A 22,537-nucleotide genomic window follows, 5' to 3' on the forward strand; every position below is an offset into this window, starting at 1 on the left:
ACCCAATCACCTTCAAGACTTCTCCAGAATATCCCCCATCCTCTGGAATTCTGTGCCTCAACATGTCCGACTATCCGCCACATTCGGGTACTTCAGAAGGAACCTGAAAACCCATCTCTTCAAGAAAGCTTACAGCCTGCCATGACCACGCTGCCACATCACCACCACCAGAGCTGCTGCAACCCCCCATCTACTGTCTCCTTCCCCATCATCCTGTAAAATGTAAGCCCGCAAGGGCAGGGTCCTCTTCCCCCTGTACCAATCTATCACTGTTAGTTCATTTACTGGAAGTGATATCTGTATTTGGTATGTAACCCCTTCTTATGTACAACAGAATGGAATCAATGGTGCTATATAAATAAATAAATAATAATAATAATTATACCTTTTCTCTCATTGTTCCTCACTTGGTTTTGGCTCCCACTCCTGAGAAAAACTACTGACCAAATGCTGATAGTGGGGCTATGGCCTAAGATGTTTGGAACAACATCCCTGTCAAACTCTTTCAAAAACTGTGTGCAAGTGTGCCAAGAAAAATTGATGAAGGCAAAGGGCGGTGACACCAAATATTGATGCGATTTAGATTTCTCTTTTGTTCATTAACTTTGCATTTTGTTAATTGTCATATAATGAATAAAATAAAATATTTATACTTTTATGTTTGGAAGCAATCTTTGCAGCATTTTTTAAACATCTGTCTAAAACATTTACACAGTACTGTATTTCATATGTAAGTGGCGTGTGTGTGAAATGCATCTAAAGTGTTATTGTCTATTTGACACGCATCTAATGTGTGAATGATGTGTGTGATTTGTATATAATGTGCGTTCAACATGTGTCTAACGCGTATGTTTAACGTAAATATATACAAAAATGAGTGCACTAATAAAATCTTCAGAGCTAAATAATCAGATACCAAGTGAATTTCAAATGACCTTTTGATTACATTAAAATCTATTGTTTGAAAGAAGCTGCCATCTAGTAGAGATGTTTGAACTGCCAAAAGAATCTTTGAAAAGTTTTTATTAGTGCACTCACTTTTGTATATATTTATTTCATCTATTTCTGAGCACACAGGCAGTTGTTGCTTTTTGTGAGAGTGGGTCTATTAATTTCAAGTGGTAGAGCTAATGTTTCATATACAGCTCGATGTGTGCAACATGTCTAACAACTTGTGTGATGTGTAATTTTAGGTGCATTTTATGCATTTTAACATGTATTTAATGAGTGTACAGCATGTATAATGCATGAGTGATGTGTGTAGATGGTTGAGGGGTGAAGCTGGTAAAGAATATCTTGTTAATGCTCATACTAGTTGCATAACTTAGAAATGTAAGTTTTAATCTATCGCACATGGCAATGGGAATGATTATTGGATGTTCCAATATAAAAAATGTCCTGGACTTTTTATGGAGTATGGAAGGGCCCTGGGTTTGTGTGCCAGGGCTGTGTCTTGTGACAGATGCTTCACAAATACGCCACCACAGCATCAACACATCCCATTCTAGTAGGGAGAATTCTGAGTAAAACTTTGTCAAAGGAAAACTATAAGCATTACCTATCTGATGATTATACTTTTTTAGGGGGCCGGATGAAAATAATAAATGGGGATGAAGTGTATCCACATTCCAGGCCATACATGGCCTTCATAGCTACTGCCCTGGAAAATATTACATTATGTGCTGGAAGTCTAATCAAACCCAACTGGGTGCTAACTGCCGCTCACTGTAGAACGTAAGTAGACCTTCTGTCTATCTACAGTATGTATCCATGTGTCGATTTATCTATCTCTTTAACATAATCTATGTATGTGAAGAATAATAAATCTGATATCTGCTTCATCTTCACAATTATGAAATCATATATTATCCCCCATCCATAAGGTGTTGAATCATTTTGATCATTGCAGCAATCTGTTCTGATATCTTGCACATGCGCCGTGTCTTCCTGTTCTGGAACCTGTGCCATACTCTCCCCACTTTAGGCAATGGTCTAACTGGCATACACAATAAATCAGTAATGTCGATGCCCACAGGAAGTAGAGTACTGCACATGTGTGGCGCCCCTGAGGGTTCGGTCGCCACAGAGGTACTGCATCTCACCCAGAGGTGAAGTATCTCACTCTCAGGTAAGGAAGGAGTACAGCCTGGGATCCTAACACCTGCATCCAACACTACACTACTCCAGACCAGCTGGAAGGGCAAGATGTGTCGCACATCCTGCTGAGCCCTGTCCCTGGCTGGAGTGGGGGAACCAAAGTAGGGGGAACCATGTAGTGGGTGTGGGTGGAGGAAGCAAATCAGGGGAGCACTTGTTAGGAGTAGTAAAAAGAGGGAAGCCATCTTGGGTGTGGAGAGAGAAAGGCCAGTCAGTCAGAGGAGGACAGTGAGAGGAGCAGGAGCTCTGCAGGAGCTCTGCTCAGGAGGAGGGCCTGAAGAGGGGCCCAGGACAGACTGAAGAGAGAGAGGAGCAGGAGAGGCTCCAGGAACGTGGAAGGGACCCCAGGGGTACGGGAAGTGCTGGAGGCCACCCGTATGCCCGAATCTGCCAGGCGGTGGAGGGGTCAGGTCGCACAGAGGGGACCGGTCCCTAAACTAGCAGAGTTCTTCAAGTCTCAACTAGGAAACCGGAGGCTGCAGTATTTCAGGTACTGCAGCCACAATCCACATCTGTCTCACCAAGAAGGTAGCCATAGAGGACCCAGGGGACAGAGAAGACGTCGCCCGACAAGGCCCGCGGTCACTGGATTGGGACACTAGGTGTGAGGTGCAGGGAGACGGCCAGAAGGAACACACAGAAGGGGGTCCTGCTTTGTACTCTGGAAGTACCTGACGGTTGGCTGAACCCCTCCCTGAGTAAGCACAGGACGACGTGGGAGGTTACCCTGGCCCTGGTAACTTGGAGTCTGAAAATCGTGAGTAAAACCCTGAAGACTGCACCCCACCGTATCTGTCAGTTATTGCTGCTGCGCCATCACTCCCTGCACTACACTGCACCACGAGTGCTACTTCATAACAACAACATCTACACTGCCCTGGAGCTAAGCTCTACCTGTGGAGAGCTAAACCAACTCTGCTGCATACACACCAGCTCCAGAGGACCTGCTTCGCAGCGGCGGCTCCATATAGCCGCATACCACAGGTGGCATCACGAACTGTATATAAAAACTATAAATCCCCTGTAAATATCCCCTTTTTACTGACCGCCCTGGGTCACGGACCGGGTCACCGCCACTGTGACATCTCCCTTAGCAACGACCGGCCCGGGACTGAGTACCCCACAGCCCAGGGGGCGCATCACATGCACTGGGCTGAGAGAAAAAAGTGCATGTGCACAATTTACTGTATACAGCAGGTGTAAATTCCTATTACTGCAACATTAGGTGGTTTCTTTCCTTTAAAAGCAGATGTCCTTTAAAGAAGCGCTCCCTTCAAAGTTTTTATCCTCCTAATACATTGCAATCATCATATTTTATAGCACTGTGTACTTAAAATTGCTCATTTTGCCTTTCTACCCAGTTAATTCTTCTCTTTTCCATTAGGTCTATGAAATCACGTGATTGAAAACTGACTAGCTGAATCTTTCTAAGCTCTATGTAGAAACAGGAAGTCTCTTTTCCGTACATGAGTCATAAATCACTGCAAAAGTCTCTGGCAGGTGGAGGAGGGAGAAGCTGGGTCAGAAGTTGAAGAGCAGAATGATTGTTGCAGAGAAAGAAACTTCCTGTTTCTGCATAGAAAAAAGAGAAGAATTATCTGTGTAGAAAGGCAAAATGAGCAATTGTAAGTACACAGTGCTATATAATATGATGGCTGCAATATATTAAGAGGATAAAAGCTTTGATAGGAGGAGTGCTTCTTTAAAGAGATTGTTAAACCCATTTAATGGAAAATAAAGATAAGTTCACATGGGGACTAGTTATTATAGTACTATAAAGGATGTAGGCGCTGTATAAATGGTGTAATGAAAAATCACTATCTGTTGTTTTTTCCAGGGAAGTAAATAAAACAAAGGTTTCTCTTGGAATTCATTCATTAAAAGCAAATGAAACAGAAAATCAGATGATAAAGGTCATTGCATCTTTCCATCCGAAACAGTACCAAAGATCAGCAAAGCGATTTGACATTAAGTTGCTTCAGGTGAGATGTTTCTTATTTAGTGAATGGTGACTATTATATTATTGAATTTAGTCAATGAGTCTTTTTTGTTTGGAGACCATTAGAGTTGCACAAGGTCTCTACTGTTCCTCCGACAACTATTTCACAGGTGGCAATCTTCTAGAATATTTCCATATGTACTGTTCCCTCTGGAAAATATAGACCAAGGTACAGAGGCTGTAAGGAAAACATATGGAGGTTGGCATCTGGGAGTTAGCTAGTCTGGATGTGCTCAAAACCTAAACAAAAAACAATGAGCAAATACCCTGCAGAAGGTAAATAAAAGAGCATAAAAGTCATCACACCGCGACAAGGTGTACCTCATTAGGATTATATTAGAATTATCACTATGTGCCAGCAAGCCTCAAAATAGACAGGTATCAAAGACTGACCGTCACATTCAAACATAAAAGCAGGTGTGAACAAGTGCAAGCTAAGAGAGTCACTTCCCTATGTAACTGACAAATTAAAGCTGCACTCTGTAACGCTATAGTATGCAAACATGGAATATATTAAATTTGAATTTTATTGCTGCTCTAGAAAATAAGTTAAAATGAAGATACATAGTGCATAAATTGGCCAATTCATGTGAGCCCAACAGCCAACAACAAGGCTAACTTCTTTGCTAGGAACCTAACCAATTACAGTAAGGAATCTATATAGTTATGGTAGCAACCAATATAATAATTCACAGAGCTCGTACCTCTTCAAAAACAATTCTAAAATATAACCTTTAATATCTGTATTAAAATATTGACAGCCATAAAATAACAAACCACAACATCAGTGCACAATAAGAGGAGGGGATAGTGCCTCACCCTATTTAGGCCCTATCTCACCTTACCTTGCGGCGGAGGTTGGCACCCTATTTTCCTGCGCAATGACGTCCCCGCTCAACGATGACTCTCCCTGGGATCCTTATAACACCCTATAATAACGGCCAATGGGGTAAGGGGATTCTTAGTGGAGAACACACAGTTCCTTGTGACAAAGAAAAAATGAAAAAAATACATTTTTAAAATTCTCTAGAAATCATGCCACATGATCCATTTCAAGATAATACTCAATACCCGATCAGTTTAAATATATGGCTCATGATCACAATTAATAAATTGTCCTGGACCAGGAATCCATTTAATACAGGTAAATATTACCCAGTAAATGTGACCACAATTGAATGCCCAAATAGATCAAAATAATTCATATGTATCTCATGACCACTGTTTGCATGTCATGAAACAAAATATATTAACAAACCCATACATATATGACTCAATGCCTGCACAACTGAGATTGCATGTCATGAAATGAAAATATATCGTGCATACAGTACAGACCAAAATTTGGACACACCTTCTCATTTAAAGATTTTTCTGTATTTTCATGACTATGAAAATTGTACATTCACACTGAAGGCATCAAAACTATGAATTAACACATGTGGAATTATATACTTAACAAAAAAGTGTGAAACAACTGAAAATATGTCTTATATTCTAGGTTCTTCAAAGTAGCCACCTTTTGCTTTGATGACTGCTTTGCACACTCTTGGCATTCTCTTGATGAGCTTCAAGAGGTAGTCACCGGAAATGGTCTTCCAACAATCTTGAAGGAGTTCCCAGAGATGCTTAGCACTTGTTGGCCCTTTTGCCTTCACTCTGCGGTCCAGCTCACCCCAAACCATCTCGATTGGGTTCAGGTCTGGTGACTGTGGAGGCCAGGTCATCTGGCGTAGCACCCCATCACTCTCCCTCTTGGTCAAATAGCCCTTACACAGCCTGGAGGTGTGTTTGGGGTCATTGTCCTGTTGAAAAATAAATGATGGTTCAACTAAACACAAACCGGATGGAATAGCATGCTGCTGCAAGATGCTGTGGTAGCCATGCTGGTTCAGTATGCCTTCAATTTTGAATAAATCCCCAACAGTGTCACCAGCAAAGCACCCCCACACCATCACACCTCCTCCTCCATGCTTCACGGTGGGAACCAGGCATGTAGAGTCCATCCGTTCACCTTTTCTGCGTCACACAAAGACACGGTGGTTGGAACCAAAGATCTCAAATTTGGACTCATCAGACCAAAGCACAGATTTCCACTGGTCTAATGTCCATTCCTTGTGTTCTTTAGCCCAAACAAGTCTCTTCTGCTGATGGTTTTTGCAACTGCACTTGGGGACACTTTCTAAGTTTTCCCAATTTTTCACACTGACTGACCTTCATTTCTTAAAGTAATGATGGCCACTCGTTTTTCTTTACTTAGCTGCTTTTTTCTTGCCATAATACAGATTCTAACAGTCTATTCAGTAGGACTATCAGCTGTGTATCCACCAGACTTCTGTACAACACAACTGATGGTCCCAACCCCATTTATAAGGCAAGAAATGACACTTATTATACCTGACAGGGCACACCTGTGAAGTGAAAACCATTTCCGGTGACTACCTCTTGAAGCTCAAGAGAATGCCAAGAGTGTGCAAAGCAGTCATCAAAGCAAAAGGTGGCTACTTTGAAGAACCTAGAATATAAGACATATTTTCAGTTGTTTCACACTTTTTTGTTAAGTATATAATTCCACATGTGTTAATTCATAGTTTTGATGCTTTCAGTGTGAATGTACAATTTTCATAGTCAAGAAAATATAGAAAAATCTTTAAATGAGAAGGTGCGTCCAAACTTTTGGTCTGTACTGTATATGACTCAATGCCTGTACAACTCAACGCCTTTTACCAAGGTTCATCAGGAGTATCTTATTTAGGCAAATCTTTCAAAGACATAATGTATAATGTCAAGGTTTACTTATCTCAGTCCTCTATATGTAAAAACACAGAGTCTCCACCATCTCTCTGTAGAGTATTTTGGGAGTCCGGGGAGAGTCCCCACTATGATAAATTTGCTTGTATTGGAGAGTCCATCTGTTCAAACTCCCTCTTTTATATGTAAATCCCCTTCTCATTTATCACTAAAGTGCATTCAGTGCGCCTGGTTGACTGGATATTGCATTAAGTAAACACCGGTGACATGCTCCTGCAGAATAATATGTGTTCCATAGCACAAGGAACATGTGCTCTCTGGCGTGCGTCTCAAATACCGTCTCAAGTCATGCATTCCACAGTGTGCGTTCCAAATGCCGGCACTGACAAAATCTTGTCACCCCTTCTAGCTGTGGGTGTTGCCACCTCAATCACTGAAAAGTTCAAAGAACTAAGATCACCTCGATGTTTCTCCCTAATGTGTCTCGAGATAGGTGTATCCCTAGCATGTTTGATATCACCTATATGATCCCCTATCCTTCTCCTCAACTCTCTTTTAGTTTTTCCTATGTAATTTAGCGGACATGTACACTGAAATAGATAAACTACCCCAGTGGTTTTACAGTTGGCAAAATGTTTATTTTTGTAGGTCAATCCTGTTACAACACTAACAAAATGGTCACCTGTTTTTATGTACTTGCAAACACTGCAAAATCCACATCTAAATGTGCCTATACTTCGGTTATCTAGCCACGTACCTCTTTTTGGGCGGACATAAGTACTATGTACCAATTGATCCTTAATGGATCTCCCCCTTCTAAAGGTAATGGCAGGTTTTTTCGGAAGAAAATCAGCAATTTCTTTGTCTGCTGTAAGGATATCCCAATGTTTATCCAATATCTCTCTTATCTTAGTGGAAAAGTCATCAAAGTTGCCTATCACTCTCAGGAGGGGATCATGTTTTTTGGGTCGTGGTCTTAATAAATCAGATCTTTTGGATCCTGCCGCATTTTTGAAGGCATTAGTAAGTACATGCGCAGGAAACCCCCTATTCAAAAATCTGTTTCTCAGATGTTTAGATTGAACATGGAATAAATCCTTTGAGGAGCAGTTTCTTCTTACTCTAAGGTATTGACCCTTAGGGATCCCTCTCCAGAGTGCAGCAGGTTGATGACTGTCCCACCGTAACATATTATTAGTCGCAGTCGGTTTACGAAATATTTTCATCTGGATACGACCCACACTATCTTTCTCAATATTTACATCCAAAAAATTGATAGATGTAGGGTGTATCTCAGATGTGAATCTTAAGCCAATGGATTTGTTATTTAATTCACAAATAAATTTGTTGAATGAGGATGAGTCTCCATCCCATAGTACCAGGACATCATCGATAAAGCAATCCCAGAACACTATGTGGGGGCTCCACCATGATGTTTCTTTATCACCAAAGACAGTTTTGTCCTCCCACCAGCCCAGGAACAGATTAGCATATGTGGGGGTGTGACGCCTCAACTCAGAAAGCCCGTGTTTTACCCTGGGTGTTGGGGGACTCGGTGTCGGGCCCTGTGTTGAAGAGATGGGATGCAGCCGTGGCCCGGGCCCGACCCGTGCTCAGGGCCGTCACATTAGAAAGAGATGGTGTGGGCTTGTCCGGGTTGAGTGGCTGATTAACGACTATGCCACCTGTGGTGCCTGGTGAAGGGTCACCAGCGCCGCTAGCAGTCCGCTGAGGCCCGTTGTCGTGGCGGCTAAAGTTCTCACTGCTCCCCACAGGCGGAGCAAGGTCTCAGGGCAGACAAACAGGATGAAGGGGGGTAGCAGTAGCGCGGGGAGTACGGGCACCGCGTCGCGTGGTATGGCGCGTAATGAACAGTCCGGAGGCCATAGGGGTGAACTTCCAAGGCTTTACTCACTCAGAGATATTAGCGGGAAGGCGACTCCCTGCTCCTCGTGGAGTCCTGCGGCCACCAGGGACGGGGGTCCGACTACCTCCGAGGAAGTCCAGTGTTCAGTAGCGACCCTACACCAGAGTGTTCCTGCACTACAGACTTCACCCTTTCCCGTCTGTGCGTGTGTGGATAGGCTGGGTCTCCCTCTGAGCTCCTCTCAGGTGTAGGGCTCGGGTGGCAATTCCTCTCCATCCGACGCCCGGCGAGATCCTCAGGGCCTAACCAGGCTTTCCCGTCCTGGACATAGAGTACGAGGTCGGGTGTCGGGGGCCGGTACCTCTCTTGCAGCCGGAATCCCTCTGAATAGATCAGGTAGGCGAGGACAGGTGGCGTACTCCGCTCCGTCTGCATCCTCCCCGGGACCCATTTGCTAGGGAGCCACACTCTAAAGCTCCCGAGCCTTCTTGATCCTGGTCCTTGGCCGGGTTGAGACATTCCTTGTCTGCAACCTCCCTCTCGTCCCAAAGATCGGGGTACAAGGACTGTGTCCCATGCCGGTGCAGGCCCACACAGGATCTGCGCTTCCGGAGGGAAGTCACATTACACACAGTATTTTGACAGCACAGTGACAGCCGACAGACTAGCAAAGGCTAGACCAAAGGACCAGCGAAGAACCGACTAACAAGGACCAAAAGACCAGACAAGCACTAGCCAAAAGGACCAAGATCAAAGATGGCATACTATTAAATATGAAATCTAAAGTGTCACTATCTAGTTGTTCCTCCACCCACACCCACTAACTGGTTCCTACTACTTTGTGTTCCCCAGTCTCCCTGTAACCAGGGGAGCAGCACCTAGTGAATAATAGCTCCCTCTGGTGGAAATGTGGTGTTGGATGCAAAAGGTTAGGTCACAACCATCGCACTGAGCTTACCTCAGAGGAGGAACACCACACTCCATTAAAGAAGTGCAGCATTCTTGTGGCGGTCGAACCCTCAGGGGTGCCACAGGGGCGCAAGCACTCCCCATTTCTGTTCCCCTGAGCTGGTGGAAGAATTTACTATCAAAAACAAAATAATTGTGTGTCAATAGAAAGCTCAATAGGCCTATAACAAATTGACTATGTCTGGTCAAATGGACCCCCCTTGATCTCAAAAAGTATTCAGTTGCTTGCAAACCTTTATCATGTGGAATACTACTGTACAGGGCCTCCACATCTATGGAGGCCAACTGTATATCATCCCCAACTGATGTATCTTCCAATTTTAGCAAGAGATCAGAGGTATCCTGTATGTATGATGGTAAAGATATTACAAAGTCTCTAAGTACTTTATCTATATAGATACCACAATTTTGTATAAACGATTCATTCCCTGACACTATGGGATGACCTTTTAGGGGCGAAAGACCCTTATGTACTTTTGGGAGCGAGTAGAAGGCAGGAACCATTGGGGTTTTTTGGAACATGAAGTCCTGTTCACTCTTAGAAATTAAACCTTCCTTCCGGGCCTCAGACAATAAGGCATGAAGTTCCATATTGAAAATGTCAGTGGGATCTTTGCGCAAAATACCATAGGTGGTTTCATCAGTTAAGATACTATAGCACATTTATATGCCCCATGATCCAAAACCACAAGGTTCCCGCCCTTATCGGATGCTTTAAAAATCAAATTATCATTCTCCGATAGGGCATCCAGCACCTTTCTCTCTCTAAGGGATAGATTACTTCCCTTATTCTTCCTTTTTAACCCTAGGTCCTGTAGGTCTCTGGTTACTAATTTTGTAAAAATGTCAATGCTCGAGTTGTCCGAACACGGAGGCATCCTTGCACTTCTTGGTTTTAAATCAGTGAATGACCCACTACCAATTGGTCTTGAGCCTTCCTCGAGGAGATCTGCTAATAGTCTAACATCCGCGAGTTGACTCTCGTCAATGCCAGGAGCCTCACATTTAGATTTATTATGCGTTTTAAAAAATCTCTTCCATTTAAGTTTTCTAGAGAATAAGTTAATATCTTTAACCCAATCAAATTCTATATATCTACTCGTGGGTACAAAGGACAAGCCTTTCTGTAAGACCGATATTTCTATCTCAGAGAAGGGATATTGTGACAGATTGATGATCTTATTTTTTACTTGGTCATCTATCTCATGTAGTAACGGGGATTGCCTGTCCGTTCCCTCAGATGGTATGGGAGTCCCGAGCCTCTACTCTCTAAAAAAGTAGTAGACGAGGAGGAGAAGGTACCAGAAGATGGACCAGGAGACGACATTGGGGCCTATGAGAGAAAACCAGTATTGCCAAAAGCTGGTATGAAACGTTTCTTTCTAGGTTTTCTCCATCTCCCTCGGTCTTCCTCTACCACCACTAAAACCACTATAGTCTAGGACCCTATGGAGACTTTCGGAATCACTGTCTGAGGCCTCTAGGTCAGACGATGAGACGTCTGTTCCACTGACCGTGGAATTAGGCTTTGTCTCCAAAAAATTGAAGACTTTGTTGTCTCTGAAATCTGAACTATCACGGTTAAATTGCTTTTGTTTTCTCTCTTTGATTTCAAATTGGAACCTTTCTATATTTGTCTGAAGGATCGACTCCCTTCTGGAGAATTCTGGGTCTTTTTATATTTTGATATATTCTCTATAGATTCAGCTAGCTTCTTACTCGTTTTCTCAAGGGTATTCTTTTCCTCAATTAACAGTAATTTCATAAATTTCACTGAGCTGTCTATCAGTTTCTCCTTCCACTTCTTAAGCAGTTCCAGGGTCCTAGCTCTTACAGCCGGTGATAAATTGATCCTCAACCCTCTAGGTATAATTCTATTTTTAATATAATTCTCGAGACACTGGGTTTCCCACCAGGATTTCACGTTATCTTTATAACCTTTTGTTAATTCCTGAAACAAATGTTTCAAATCAGATGTCTTATCTGGATTGTCCACAATATTACAATCATTGAATGCATCTCTAGCATCCAGTAGCCATGACTCCCTGTTAATAGGACCTGTTAGAAATCCTGCCATTTAGACAAGAATGAATAATAAGAATCACAGTAAGTAATCAATATAGTTACGGTACCAACCAATATAACAATTCACAGAGCTCGTACCTCTTCAAAACAAATTCTTAAATATAACTTTTAATAACTGTATTAAAATATTGACAACCATAAAATAACAAACCACAACATCAGTGCACAATAAGAGGAGGGGATAGTGCCTCCCTCTATTTAGGCCCTATCTCACCCTACCTTAATACAGATATTAAAGGTTATATTTTAGAATTTGTTTTGAAGAGGTACGAGCTCTGTGAATTGAACCTAACCAATTGGCCAATTCATGTGCACCTTTCATCCAATGGTTGTTTTAATCACAACAGGATCCTACCTACCCATATAAATGTAGGCTTTCAGCCCCGGAGAGGTATCATATTGGGTTAGGTACTCAGCAAAGAAGGTCGCCTTGTCGTTGGCTATTGGGCACACATGAATTGGCCCTAGTATCTTCATTTTAACTTATTTTTTAGAGCAGTAATGCAATTCCAATTTCATATGATGCATGTTTGCATACTATAGTGCTACAGAGCGCAGCTTTAATTTGTTAGTCAAAATAGACTGGGCCAGAGCTGAACCAAGACCTGACTGATCACACCTACCAGTGGACAGCTATGTAGACAAGATGCACAGCCCAAAGGACAAGTGGGAGCACACGCACATATGTACAAAGTACAAGGAACCAAAGCAAAACCGAAAAAATGGGCCAGCACACCTACGTATTAGCCAAAGTACAATGTGTAGGTGCATATTCACACTGTGGTCATTAACAGACAAAAGCTAGAATAAAAACAATATGTAAATACCTTTCAGTAAGTAAATAACTAGTAGTAATACATATGTGGTGGGCCACTAGGGAGGCGCCAGATGTCGCAGAAGGGCCACCTGGGGTGTGTAGCCTCACTGGCAGCAGATAATGATGTCACAGTAGCTGAAGTGGGTCGCTGGACCCCTCAACGCTTCCCTCGTGTCCACAACAATTTCAAAAGTGGGAGGTGGCACTTGTGGATGGTATAGGACCCCCCGGGGGCTCTCCTGTAGAGGTAGTGTCTGGGTACAGGTTTTGGAGTGCCCGTGATGTTTGTGCAATCTCAAGCAGCCAGACACATAGGTGAACTTGTAAACATAACAATTTTCCGAAGGAGGTAACAGGGTACAGTCTCTCTTACAGGCAAAGTTCACAATATATTGTGCATATGAAAGTAATGGTTTTCTCCTCATGAGACAAGCATTGTTATGGCCTCTCTGGGCGGCTGGAGCAGAGTTCTCTTCACTTGCTAGTAGAGGAAGCGCTATGCACATGTGGCACCCTACTACCACAGGTACCACAGGACCCAAAAGGGTGCATGGACGGACTTCTCCACAAGAGGCCCTCATTGCATAACAGACACCTCCACCCTTCCACCTCATACCACCAGAGGGAGCCTGTTAGTGATATATATACTGGAGGGTGGAGTTAGGCAGTCAGTGTGTGCTGGCACAGAGATCAGTGAAGATCATCAGCATGTGAGCTGCTGTGCTGAGGGCCAGCCAGGGCCTAAAGCACGTGCTGAAGCCTCAGGGCCTAGAGAGTGGCCGGAGGCAAGGAGAAGAGTGAGAGGAGTTATGTGGGCAGAGGAGCATCTTAGGCTCACCCCAGAACACAAGCCGGACACTGGGTCTGTGCCTACAGGGTCCTCTACGCCCAGTAGGAATAACCGGTATACCAGGAGGATTCTAAACCCCTGATCAACCTGAAGCTACAATTATCTAAAGAACTAGGAACCACGAAGGCCCCACCTCTCAGGGATAGTGGTAGCCAGAAGAAAGTTCTTACCACCAAGCATGCAGGTGAGGAGAGGGAAAGAGTACAGAAGCTAGGCCTAATTTCAGGTTAGTCAGAGTGGATTCAGTGAGAGAAAGGAGGGGAGCAGAATCTCTTTAGGAGCTCTGCTCCATGAAGGGGCCTAGTAAGAGAGGCCCAGGAGGGGAGCAGAGGAGAAAGGCTCCGGTAACATAAGGGATCCCAGGGGGCACGGTGAGTGCAGGACGGCACCCGTACGCCCGAATCTGCCAAGCGTCAGAGGGATCAGGCCGCAAGAAGTGAACCGGTCCCTGGACCAGCCGTGTTACTCCAGGTCTCGGCTGGAAAACCGGAGGCTACTGCACTTCCATGGTGCAGTTGCCACAGTCTCCCCCTAGTCACCGTGAAGGGCATCAAGTAGGTCCGGGTACTCCAGGTTGCCCAGAGGGACTTCAGAGCACCCTTGGGGAAGCGCAGGGCAGGAGGGAGAAAACCCAGCGCGGGAAGTCGGTCTAGAAAGGAACATACAAGAGCGGGGTTCCGTCAAGCGCTCCCGATATACTTGAGAAAGTGCTGAACCCCTTGGCTGGTAGACGCGGGAGGCTGACACCCGTACAGTGTACCTGAGGAACTTAAACAGAACTGTGAGTAACCAGAAACCACAGGTGGCGTCACAAACACTTCCTAAGAACTACAAATCCCATATAAATATTTCACCCCCTTTTTTGTTGACTGCCCTGGGCCACGGACCGGGCCGCCGCCACTGTGACTTATCCCTCCCCCCGGCATCTATAGACCCGGCACCGAGTACCCCACGGCCCTGGGGGCGCGTCACACAGTCCAGGAAATATTAAACTGATGGAGGGACCTTCAGATTGGCTCTCTGTGGAAACATACTAAAGTGTGGATGTACTCACAGTTTTTATCCCACTGTTCCCTCTTGCAGGGGGTAGGTTTAAACAATGTCGGTGGCTTGGCAGTCACATGGATCTGGTCCTGGCTAGAAGCGGTCAGGATAACCAGAGAGCAGGACAGTCCATGTACAGCGTTATCTCTCCTGACTAGAAGACACTTCACTCTTTTTGTGACGGAGATTATGTGAGGAAAAATGTCCCCTCAGCATAGACTGGCATTGAAAACTCTTCTCTGAGAGAATAATGTCTCTCCTCAATCTTCCTGAGGCAGCAGGAACCGCCGACAACTGGTTTGTACCAGCATTCTAGCCAGAGTGAGAGCCCTGAGCTGGGAGACTCCTCCATGGCCACTTGTGGTGAGGAGAATAATCATTACTTCATATACACACACTGGCCAGCAGATGGCAGGAAAGTAGAATTTACAATGCAAGGAAGTACAATTTACAATGCAATGCATTATATCCCCTAATTCAGTGCACAAAATGGAACAAATCTAGTACCACACTACAACTGTCTCATTTAGCAGTAGTAGAACGGGTATCGGGATGCCACACATATAAATCACATAGGCTGCTGAGTTGATACTATTTTGATCAAAAGAGCGTAAAAGCCTAGCGTGCCCACTCCTCTAAACTTTTCTAGGTTTTTGAAAGGGAAATGCTCCTTAGGTCCAGATAAAGTGTACGTTGAAGTAAGATGTGCAAAATTCGTTAAGGAGCATCTTTTTTGTGTGCTTCTCTGAGTAATGTACTCCAGTCCACTGGAGTTCATTTTTGTTGTAATTAGGCCACTTTTGTGGTGTAAATATTGATGAATTTGTGGTCCGCTCTTCCATGCCCACTTCTATCTGAGGTTTTCCAAAAGTTTGCAGAGCTGTCTCGGACTGGCATAAAACCATGAGTTGCACAAAAATTTTGCAACATTTCAAGCAGTTTTATACCAGAAAACCAGCAAAAGCTGCTTGATGAATAGGGGCCTTAGTGAAAAAGTCTTGTATGTTGTTACTATGAAAGCAATCAAAAGAGTGAATAGGAGAACATTTGTTATGTACAAATTACTGTAAATTTACTGGTGATTTTTTTCATTATTTAATTGATTTTCACTCTTTTTTTTCAGCTGTCTCGGGATGCAGAGCTCAGTCCAGCAGTGGATATTTTGCCGCTACCAGACAGTGATGAAGATGTTAAGGCAGACACAGTTTGCCAAGTAGCAGGATGGGGGGAGACTGAAAACAACAAGTTTTCAGACACTCTGAGAGAGGTCAATGTCACTATTTTTGATAGAGAGCAATGCAAGAAGATCTGGAGGCACAAATATGTCATTTCAGATAATATGATATGCACTTCTGTGGGAGCGGACAAAAAAGACACGTGCAAGGTAAGGTTCTGTTTTCTATAGAAAATTGTGTGACTTCCTGATGGGTACAGGGGCTGACCAAAGACCAAAACTCAGTAGTGTCTATTGTTTCACTGCTCCGATCTCTTATTTGGTAATAGACTATACTAGTGTCCTGTAAAATCTACTACAATTCTGATTGTAGTACTGTAGTACTCAACTAGTCTGGGTAATGCATAGTATCTACTACTGATTTTTCAGTACTTCAAAGACATTATCGGGTCATTGGGGCTAGTACTTCCATACTTCCATCAAGAGCGAAGGAAAAATACAACATAGGGGCCCAATGCAGCTGCTCATCTCCTGCTTGGCCCCAACAGAGCCACGCATCTACCTCCATCTTCCTATCTTAACAACAAAAATAAAAGGAGATTGTCCATCCTCCCATAGACCCGTTGTTTTTAATAGATTGGGGCATCTCTCCCTATAGAACCATTAGTCCCTATTGGATAGAATAATGACCATCTCTCTATAGAGCCGTTAGCCCCTAATAGACCAAACAACCATCACAGAGACCTAGGTTCTAGGCCAATGAGCTGAAACCCCTACAGAGCCCGTAACACCTTGGTATATTGGGCCCTGTGCCCCTACAAAACTCTTGGCACTTTTGTAGAATGAGTCCTCTACTCCCATAGAAGCCAGACCCCTGGTGGATTATTCTCTATTTAGACCAGTTGTCCCTTGGTAATATCCCTTCATATCCAGTGGATAGGCCAAAAATCCACAACAGGCATCATAGCTATACAAAATACTGTATATATATATACAGTTGAAACCAGAAGTTTACATACAATCCTAATTGACCTAAAACGGGAAAGGTTTATTCTGATTTCATGTCAGATATTGAGGAAAACATGCATACGTGTCTTTTTATATAGTGTATGTAAACCTCTGGTTTCAACTTTATAAATATATATACACTGCTCAAAGAAATAAAGGGAATGCTCAAATAACACATCCTAGATCTGAATGAATTAAATATTTGACTCGCCCAGGGGGATGGGGATAACTCGGTACCCGGGCCTTTAGTCTGGCCTTTAGGGATGTCGCGGTGGTCGGCTCCCGGGCCCGTACCCTGGAGTCGCTCCTTTAAAAGGGTTGGTGATTTGTGAAGTTTATAAAAGTTCGTGACGCCACCTGTGGTTTCTGGTGAGAATCACCAGCGCTGCGGCAGTCCACTGAGGCCGGTGATAAGGCAGCTGGATGGTATAGCTCCCCACAGGTGGAGCTAGGCCTCAGGGCAGCGTACAGACGGGGAAAGCAGGACAGAGAGACCCAGCCGGGTCAGAGCAAGAACAGGGACAGACACGATTGTCACTTCAGTACCTTTTACTGATGGAAATTCAGGCACGTCCCGGAGCACTGTAGGGTGAAGGGTGCATGTCAGGATCCTCCCCAATGAGTGGATTCTGGGCCTCCTGTTTCTTGCTTCTGCGTAGTAAGTTTCTGACCTGCCTGGAGCTAGGCCTAACTTTGTCTCTGTCCTGCGCTGGCTGACCTTGTGGTAGGGCCTTTTCTTGGAGTACACGCTCCTTAGCTGCGGGTCTATGTGTCTCCTGGCTCTATTATGTATCAGCACTTTAGCGATCCTGGGACTTGTAGTTCTCCAGGGATTCCGGTTGCACCTTACTGGGTCATAGAGATCCTGGTAACCTTCGGACCCGGTGTCCGGTAACTGCTTCGGGGTGAGCTAGTTAAGCTCCTCTGCCCCCTATGTACTAACTCTCCACTCGCCTTCGGCCTACTCGGGCCCTCACTAGGCTACTCACACTAACGGCAGCTTGCCGTGCTTCACCGATCTTATGGCGTCGGCACACCTAAAGCTCACTACTCCGAGCTACACTGAGTCTTGGTCTGGATAAGCTCCACTGCAGGATAGCAAATGCAGGAGCTGGAACAGGCTTTTGTCCTCTGAGGTAACTCCTCTCAGGCTGTACTGGACTCACTGCTAAACCAGACTGAACTAGACTCTGACTGACTGACTGCTTGGTCCCACCTTCACTATTTATCTATCCCTAACGAGCTCCCTCTGGTGGTCTGAGGTGGAAGGTGGAGATGTGTGAATGGTTATGGGGGCCTCTTGTGGAGGAATCCATCAATACACCCTTCTAGGGTCTGTGATACCAAGCGCAGCTAGGCGTCACATATTCTCATTGAATACTTTGTTCTGTACAAAGTTGAATGTGCTGACAACAAAATCACACATAAATCATCAATGGAAATCAAATGTATTAACCAATGGAGGCCTGGATTTGGAGTCAGCCCCAAAATTAAAGTGGAAAAACATACTACAGGCAGATCCAACTTTGATGTAATGTCCTTAAAACAAGTCAAAATGAGCCTCAGTATTGTGTGTGGCCTCCACGTGGCTGTATGACCTCCCTACAATGCCTAGGCATGCTCCTGATGAGGTTGTGGATGGTCTCCTGTGGGATCTCCTCCCAGACCTGGACTAAAGCATCCGCCAACTCCTGGACAGTCTGTGGTGCAACGTGACGTTGGTAGATGGAGCGAGACATGATGTCCCAGATGTGCTCAATCGGATTCAGGTATGGGGAACGGGCGGGCCAGTCCATAGCTTCAATGCCCTCATCTTGCAGGAACTGCTGACACACTCCAGCCACATGAGGTCTGGCATTGTCCTGCATTAGGAGGAACCCAGGGCCAGCCGCACCAGCATATGGTCTCACAAGGGGTCTGAGGATCTCATCTCGGTACCTAATGGCAGTCAGGCTACCTCTGGCGAGCACATGGAGGGCTGTGCGGCCCTCCAAAGAAATGCCACCCCACACCATTACTGACCCACTGCCAAACCGGTCATGCTGAAGAATGTTGCAGGCAGCAGATTGCTCTCCACGGCATCTCCAGACACAGGGCGCCAGTGGCAACTTTGCCAATCCTGGTGTTCTGTGGCAAATGCCAAACGTCCTGCACGGTGTTGGGCTGTGAGCACAACCCCCATCTGTGGACGTCGGGCCCTCATACCAGTAACTGACGATTAAGGGGCTGTGTCCTCGAAACGCGTCCAGTTGTTCCCCTCCTAGGGACATGTTGTGATTTTTATTTTTGGAGTAAAAGGATTTATCGCATGTGGCACCGGATTTTACCTTCTTTAAATATGATACTTACCTTCTGATGGCCCGTGGTGCGCTCGTCTTCACTTGCTAGCAGCTCACGGTGGACTGAAGGACCTGCGCTGACGTCATAGTCATGTGACGGCAGGTCCTTCAGTGTAGTGTACCGCGAGCTGCCGGCAAGGGAGGACGGAGCGAAGCAAGACTCCGGGGGCCATCGGAAGGTAAGTTTAGATTTATTTTTTTCTTTTTTAACCATTCTTTCGGTCACACTATATAAATCCATGCCGGTTGCATGGATTTATATAGTGTGACCAAGTTGTCAAGCACTTTCCAAGTGATGCTAGAATCACCTGGAAAGCGCTTGTCAACCCGCATGCGGAAATGCATGTGAAGAACGCTTCACATCCGCTTGTCCCTGGCAGGAAAAACGCATGTACAATCCGCATGTACAATCCACATGCGTTTTTTCTGCCATGAGATGCAGAAACGCTCAGGAAAATATCCGGAGCATTTCTGCATCGTGGGCACATAGCCTGACAGTTACAGGAATCGTTTGATTGCAGTGATTGCCTCAAAAGGTTGTTCAACAAAATATTGAGTTAAGAGTACCATCATTTCTGTCCAGGCCTATTTCATGAGTCTAATTTTTAAAACATTTCTGTGGAAGCAGGGATGAAAAGCAATGTCTGACTTTCATTTGTTAATTTTCATAGATTTTTAATTTATTATTGCTTTTGTCAGATTCAAGTTATTTCTGTGACCATTGTGGGTTTTTCTTTCATTAAACGAGGGGTACCAACAATTTTGACCACGTCCATATATATATTAAAAACTCATTTTTTATATTGTTTTATATATGCCATTAATTTCCTCTCCATGTATTACATACATGAAAGAATATATATAAGAGAGAGGCAACTTTAATAAGGACAGGAGGTCCAAAAGGAGATTTTGTAGTGAGAATAGAGGATGGGGGGTTGGATGCTTTGTGCAAAACGTATGTATTCTATATGAATTTGCCATATACAGAGCTACATAATGGGCCATTGATTTCTATTGGTGCCTCATTACAGCTCTGTAAGAGTTATAAGGCAATGCGCATGAGGCCTGACTGATAAAAATTTAATTTCAGACCAAAAATTGTAATTTTTCTTTGGTAAAATTATTTACTCATTTACTGTATGATTTTTTTAGGGTGATTCCGGAAGTCCCCTAATATGTGAAGGAGTTTTCAGAGGAATCAATTCTTTTGGGTACAGGCCATGTGGAACGCCGCACACTACAAACGTCTACACTCGTCTAAGTAACAGCATTCTCTCCTGGATCCATAGTATAATCAATGACGCTGATAGAAAGTGATTGCTGGTGTCCTAAAATATCCAGTTTGCTTAACGTTAGATGCGCAATCTCACCAACAAATCAGCATAAATAAAACAAAATGTTCAAAATAAAATGTTTTTTATCAAGCTGTTTTCATGTAGGATGAGTGCCACAAAAAGAGGCCCGACTCCATTGTTATGACCTTGTTTTTAGAATGGGATCTTTTACAGGGTCATGAAGGTGCTGTGGTCATGCGCTGATACAGTTTTGGACATTTGGTATAGAAAAGATGAGAAAGAGAATCTGTCACAGAAGTGAATCTGTCACAGAAGTTTGTCTTCAAACAGAGGCTGGACAGATATCTGTCTGAGATGGTTTAGTGAATCCTGCATTGAGCAGGGGGTTGGACCAGATGACCCAGGAGGTCCCTTCCAACTCTACCATTCTATGATTCTATAATTCTATGAAGGCCCACGAGAGTGGGGATCTGTAAGCACCTGTTAAAGGGAACTTGACTATATCATCATTTCTACCAGGTATGTTTTACTCTAACACTGCCACTATGTGGGACTATGTGGCTGCGTATCTCAGATTACTAGTCCGAGGCTGCTCCGTTTTGGCTTCTCGCCACCTTGATCCCCTTGACTGGCAGGTCTCTCCCTATTTATACACATAGAGACCTGCCAGTCTATTCTAGAGGAGCAAAGTGGGCAGGGCTGGCTCCAGGTTTTCATGGGCCCCAGGCGAAAGAGTCTCAGTGGCCCCTTTAACACATACATGATTCATGATGCACAGATACGGCAGTGAAATATAGGTATACAACACAGGGCCTAAGCTGTCCCCTCCTCCTTCATATATGCAGACATGCACGCACTCACACAGTAGGCAGACATGGACACACAGTAGGCAGACATGCACACAGTATGCAGACATGCACACAATACGAAGACATCCACACAGTACGCAGACATGCACGCACACACAGTACGCAGACATGCGCATGCACACGGTACGCAGATATGCACATGACTCGCCCAGGGGGGATATGGGGGAGACTCGGTACCCAGGCCTTGACCTTCTGTGGGATGTCACGGCAGTCGGCTCCCGGGCCCGTACCCTGGGGTCACTCTTTAAAAAAAGGGGTTTGTTAACAGTTTGTCTCGTGACGCCACCTGTGGTTTCTGGTAATAGGTGCCAGCGCTGCTGCAGACCTCTGGAGCAGATGTTAGGGCAGCTGGGTTGGTGCGGCTCTCCACAGGCAGAGCACAGCTTCAGGGCAGTGTAGGTGCAGATGGTTATGCTGGGCGTTGTAGTGCAGGAGCGGTAGAGTGATGGAAATAACTGACAGAAACAGTGGAGTGTAGTCATCCAAGTTTACTCAGTTCTTTAACCCTTTCGCAACCTTGGGTTTTGTCGTTTTTGCTTTTTCATTTTTTGCTCCCCTTGTTCCCAGAGCCATAGCGTTTTTATTTTTGGGACAATATGGCCGTGTGAGGGCTTATTTTTTGCGGGACAAGTTGTACTTTTCAGCGCCATTACTAGTTTTACCATATCGTGTACGGGAAAACGGGAAAAAAATTCCAAGTGCGGTAAAATTGCTTAAAAAGTGCAATACAATAGTTGTTTTTTATTTATTTTTTTTACCACGTTCACTGAATGCTAAAACTGACCTGCCATTCTTATTCTCCAGGTCATTACGAGTTCGTAGACACCAAACATGTATAGGTTATTTTATATTTAAGTGGTGAAAAAAAAATCCAAAATTTGGTAAAAAAAAAAAAAAAAATAGCTCTATTTTCCGAGACCTGTAGCGTCTCCATTTTTCGTGATCTGGGGCTGGGTGAGGGCTTATTTTTTGCGCGCCGGGCTGACGTTTTTATTGATAACATTTTGGGGTAGATCCGATGTTTTGATCGCCTGTTATTGCATTTTAATGCAATTTTCGGCGACCAAAAAACGTAATTCTGGCGTTAAGAATTTTTTTCTCGTTACACCGTTTACCGATCGGATTAATTCTTTTTTTATATTGATAGATGGGGCAATTCTTAACGCGGCAATACCAAATATGTCTATGTAGGGTTTTTTATATATATATTTTATTTTGAATGGGGCGAAAGGGGGGTGATTTAAACTTTTATATATTTTTTTTTTTTTTATATTTTTAAAAACTTTTTTTTTTCACTTACTGCATGCTTCAAT

At 44.2% G+C, this 22,537-nt stretch overlaps 1 protein-coding gene across 1 annotated transcript in view; it reads left to right on the forward strand.

Moving 5' to 3' along the window:
• LOC141268486 (granzyme A-like) overlaps nucleotides 1-20,484 on the forward strand; it is a 52,947-nt gene extending 32,463 nt beyond the window's left edge. Inside the window, exons 2-5 of the mRNA XM_073680329.1 lie at nucleotides 1,584-1,734; nucleotides 3,995-4,139; nucleotides 15,663-15,923; nucleotides 20,213-20,484. Coding sequence (XP_073536430.1) covers nucleotides 1,584-1,734; nucleotides 3,995-4,139; nucleotides 15,663-15,923; nucleotides 20,213-20,377 — 722 coding nt within the window. The 3' untranslated portion in view covers nucleotides 20,378-20,484. The remainder of the gene's footprint in view (nucleotides 1-1,583; nucleotides 1,735-3,994; nucleotides 4,140-15,662; nucleotides 15,924-20,212) is intronic.
• The last annotated feature ends 2,053 nt before the right edge of the window (nucleotides 20,485-22,537 follow it).

The sequence above is a fragment of the Phyllobates terribilis genome, unplaced genomic scaffold (genome assembly GCF_046119375.1).
Source record: "Phyllobates terribilis strain yellow unplaced genomic scaffold, ASM4611937v1 Scaffold_1__5_contigs__length_1240528914, whole genome shotgun sequence".
Taxonomy (NCBI): Eukaryota; Metazoa; Chordata; class Amphibia; order Anura; family Dendrobatidae; genus Phyllobates; species Phyllobates terribilis.